General features: G+C 41.4%; 1 protein-coding gene across 1 annotated transcript; it reads right to left on the minus strand.

The window, feature by feature from the left end:
* Positions 1-2143: 2143 nt before the first annotated feature.
* LOC112928595 (olfactory receptor 52K1) lies at positions 2144-3088 on the minus strand. The gene has a single exon (XM_026010404.2). It carries the CDS (start codon positions 3086-3088, stop codon positions 2144-2146), a length of 945 nt encoding a protein of 314 aa, XP_025866189.2.
* Positions 3089-3661: the final 573 nt, after the last annotated feature.

Here is a 3661-nt window from a genome sequence, read left to right on the forward strand (position 1 = left end):
TGAAATGAGTCTGCTGATAGCAACTAGATTTGCTTATCCCTTTGCAAGTTAGCTGGGGAATCTGCTGATCCAAAGTGGCTTTGCTTGTATGGTTCTGCTTCAAGCTGCAAGTTGATTAGGCAGTTCCTCTCTACTCTCTCCTCTTCTCGTTGGACAAATGAACTCTTATCAGGCAGCAGAGTCAGAAGACAACAAGGACCATTGCACAAACAAATTTCAAGTCTATGCTTGCACCACATCTGCTAATGCCCAGTTGACCAAAGAGGTCCTGATGACCAACCCAATAGTCCGTGAAGTTTTACAATGAGATAGTGATTGTTTTTTAACAGCACTCTAATCTATCACGCACAATGCCCCATCTCTGATGAAAGCCAAACAAGAGTTTGGGAAGGCTCAGGAAACAGTCAGAGGCTCTTGGTCTGGGTTGAAGGAAAAATTCTGTTGAGACATGCTCAATCTTTTAACACAGGCAAAAAGAAAAAACTAGGCCAAGCTACAGAAACACATTTTGAAGTTTGTGATTATTGTGGAATATTTCAAGACCATTCAAATTGCATTAGCCAAAGGAAGTCACATGAATGGATAAAGAAGATGTGGTTTATGTATACACTGGAATATTACTCAGCGACATAGCAAGATTTAATAATGAAGGGGTGATGAAATTCCTCTTCCATGGTAGAGGGAGGAGAGAGTAAATACCTGTGAAAAATAATATAGTCTACCACCACTATATACATATTTTTTAATAAATTAATTTTTTATTGGTGTTCAATTTACCAACATACAGAATAACACCCAGTGCTCATCCCGTCAAGTGTCCCCCTTAGTGCCCGTCACCCATTCACCCCCACCCCCCCGCCCTCCTCCCCTTCCACCACCCCTAGTTCATTTCCCAGAGTTAGGAGTCTTTATGTTCTGTATCCCTTTCTGATATTTCCCACACATTTCTTCTCCCTTCCCTTATATTCCCTTTCACTATTATTTATATTCCCCAAATGAATGAGAACATACACTGTTTGTCCTTCTCCGATTGACTTACTTCACTCAGCATAATACCCTCCAGTTCCATGCACGTTGAAGCAAAGCACCACTATATATTTTAACTCCTTTTAGCTTCAGAAGTCTCAACTTCAAGAGGAAAGGGTATTAATCTTTGTTTCCATGATACATAGCTCAAAGATGGTATTCAGCTCTTCATTCAATAAACATTACTAAGTGATCAGGTTTTTTGAGACAAAATACATATGCATGTGAAAAGTTATACGATATACATTTACATAAAGGGATGTCAGAAGACTCCTTTGCTAAGTGTTCAACAAAGGAATTGGCTGTGTTAGTTCCTTGGACTTCTTCCTTGGACTTTTCTCATACTGACTTAATGGAAGAAATAAGTCTGCTTAGAAGTAGAGCTCTCCAGGGGCTCCTGGGTGGCACAATTGGTTAAGCATCCAACTCTTGGTTTCAGTTCAGGTCATGGTCTTGGGGTCTTGGGGTTGTAGGATACAGCCCAGCATTGGGCTCTGTGCTGAGTCTGCTTAGGACTCTCTCTCCCTCTACCCCTCCCCCTCCCTTCTTCTCCCTTCTCTCATTTTCTCTCTCTCTCTCTCTCTCTCTATCTCTATCTATCTATCTCATCTTTTTTTTTTTTAGAAGTGGAGCTATCCAAATGTAGAGCCAATAACATTAGGTGGTGGTAGGCTAATAGAATGGCAGAGATCTGGATGTCAGTTAGAGAAGAAATGGAAGCAGCTTTAGTACAAGAAGTGGCCATTAGGTCACAAAATTTGTGGTTCAATTCCTCATTCATAGTCTACACGAAGAGTTCAACAAAACCTCAACTTCTTGTGCCAGTCTCAGTCAATATTCCTATTATATTTCACCTAGATGGCAATAGCATTTTGGAAGCTTCTCTGCTTTCCTTCATTGTGAGATGAGTCTATGAGAATAGAAAGGTCAAATCTCTATCAGACAGGCTAAAGTTTGATCTGACCAGATCTGTGAAGAATGAAACCTCATTTTCCTTGCCATACTAAAGAATTACCAAACATGGAGGTTGCAGTTTTCCTACTTATGATGTTTCCCCTTCATCCCAATCCAGCATCCACTCAGTACTGAACTAGTAGGTAAGGAAGAAAGTATGCATCTACACTTTCTTTCTCTGGAACAGATTGAGCACATGATCACGAATCTGCTTGGTCTTGACACCATAGATGATGGGATTGATCATGGGTGGAAAAAGAAGATAGAAAATAGCAAGTAGTATGTGGACATGAGGGGCAGCCTGGCGAGCCACACGATGCATGACTGAGGAGATGACCACAGGTGTGTAGGTAGATAAGATGGCACCTATGTGAGACACACATGTCCCAAAGGCCTTGTAGCGGGCCTCTTGAGAGGCAAGCTGTAAAACTGCCCGAAGGATGAAGATGTAAGACAAGATAACAAACAGCAGGTCCAACACCACTATAAACATGGCCACAGCAATGCCATAGATATTGTTGAAGCGAGTATCCCCACAGGCCAGCCTCACCACAGCCATATGCTCACAGTAGCAGTGGGCAATCATGGTGCCTCGGCAGTAGTGGAAGCGTCTGAGCAGAAAGGGGAGTGGAGTCATTAATGTCACAGCCCGAGCCACAGCTGCCATGCCAATCTTGGTGATCAGGGGCCTAGTCAGGACTGTGGTGTAGTGCAATGGCTTGCAGATGGCCACATAGCGGTCAAAGGCCATGGCCAGCAGCACTGCTGACTCCATGATAGAGAAGGAGTGGAGAAAGAACATCTGGACCAGACAGCCATAGAAGCTGATCTCCCGATCTCTGAACCAAAAAATAGCCAGCATTTTGGGAAGTGTTGTAGAAGAGAGGACCAGGTCTATGGCTGCCAACATGGCCAGAAAGAAGTACATGGGCTCATGGAGGGCTGCATCAGCCTGAATAATGAAGAGAAGGGTGCAGTTGCCTAGCAGGGCCAGAGTATAGGCAAAGCAGAATGGAATGGAGATCCAGACATGCAATTGCTCCAAACCTGGAATTCCTACCAGCAGGAAGGAAGCTGGATGGGTTGTGGTGATATTGAATGCTGTCATAGTTTGTAGAAATTTTCCTTGTCCGTTTTCACGGGGCTGCTTCACCTTCTATATATATCTCCTTAGGAGAATTAGCTTTTGTTCCCATTGCTAGACCTTAAAATCAGTTAGTAGTCTTCTTTGATATAATTAAGCATAATCCATATTATCCTCAAGGAACTTTGAAATCATGGAGTAGATAGAACATTAAACATCATTAGAACTGATATCACAAGACAACTTACATAAAGGAATGGAGAAAAGGTAACGTTTTCTGTGTTCATGGTAACATCAGGAATACCCTGATAAAAGAAGTGAAAATGTTTACATTAATTCATTTCTTTAGAATATATTTGGGTATCATTCTACATGATAATTAAGCTAAGCTCACAATAACAAAAAACCATTTTCTGTCCTGAAATCTTAGGTTTCACATGTCTATATAAGTAAAATAAAGCTTGTAATTTCTAATGCCCCTATTAATCACAAAATCTGTTTTCTGTAGCTCTACTCTATTAGATATGGTTACCACTAGCCCCATGTGACTGTTTAAATTTGTTCAAAATTTTGTTTAAAATTATTCAATATCTCAGT

This window comes from Vulpes vulpes, chromosome 11 (assembly GCF_048418805.1).
Source record: "Vulpes vulpes isolate BD-2025 chromosome 11, VulVul3, whole genome shotgun sequence".
Taxonomy (NCBI): domain Eukaryota; kingdom Metazoa; phylum Chordata; class Mammalia; order Carnivora; family Canidae; genus Vulpes; species Vulpes vulpes.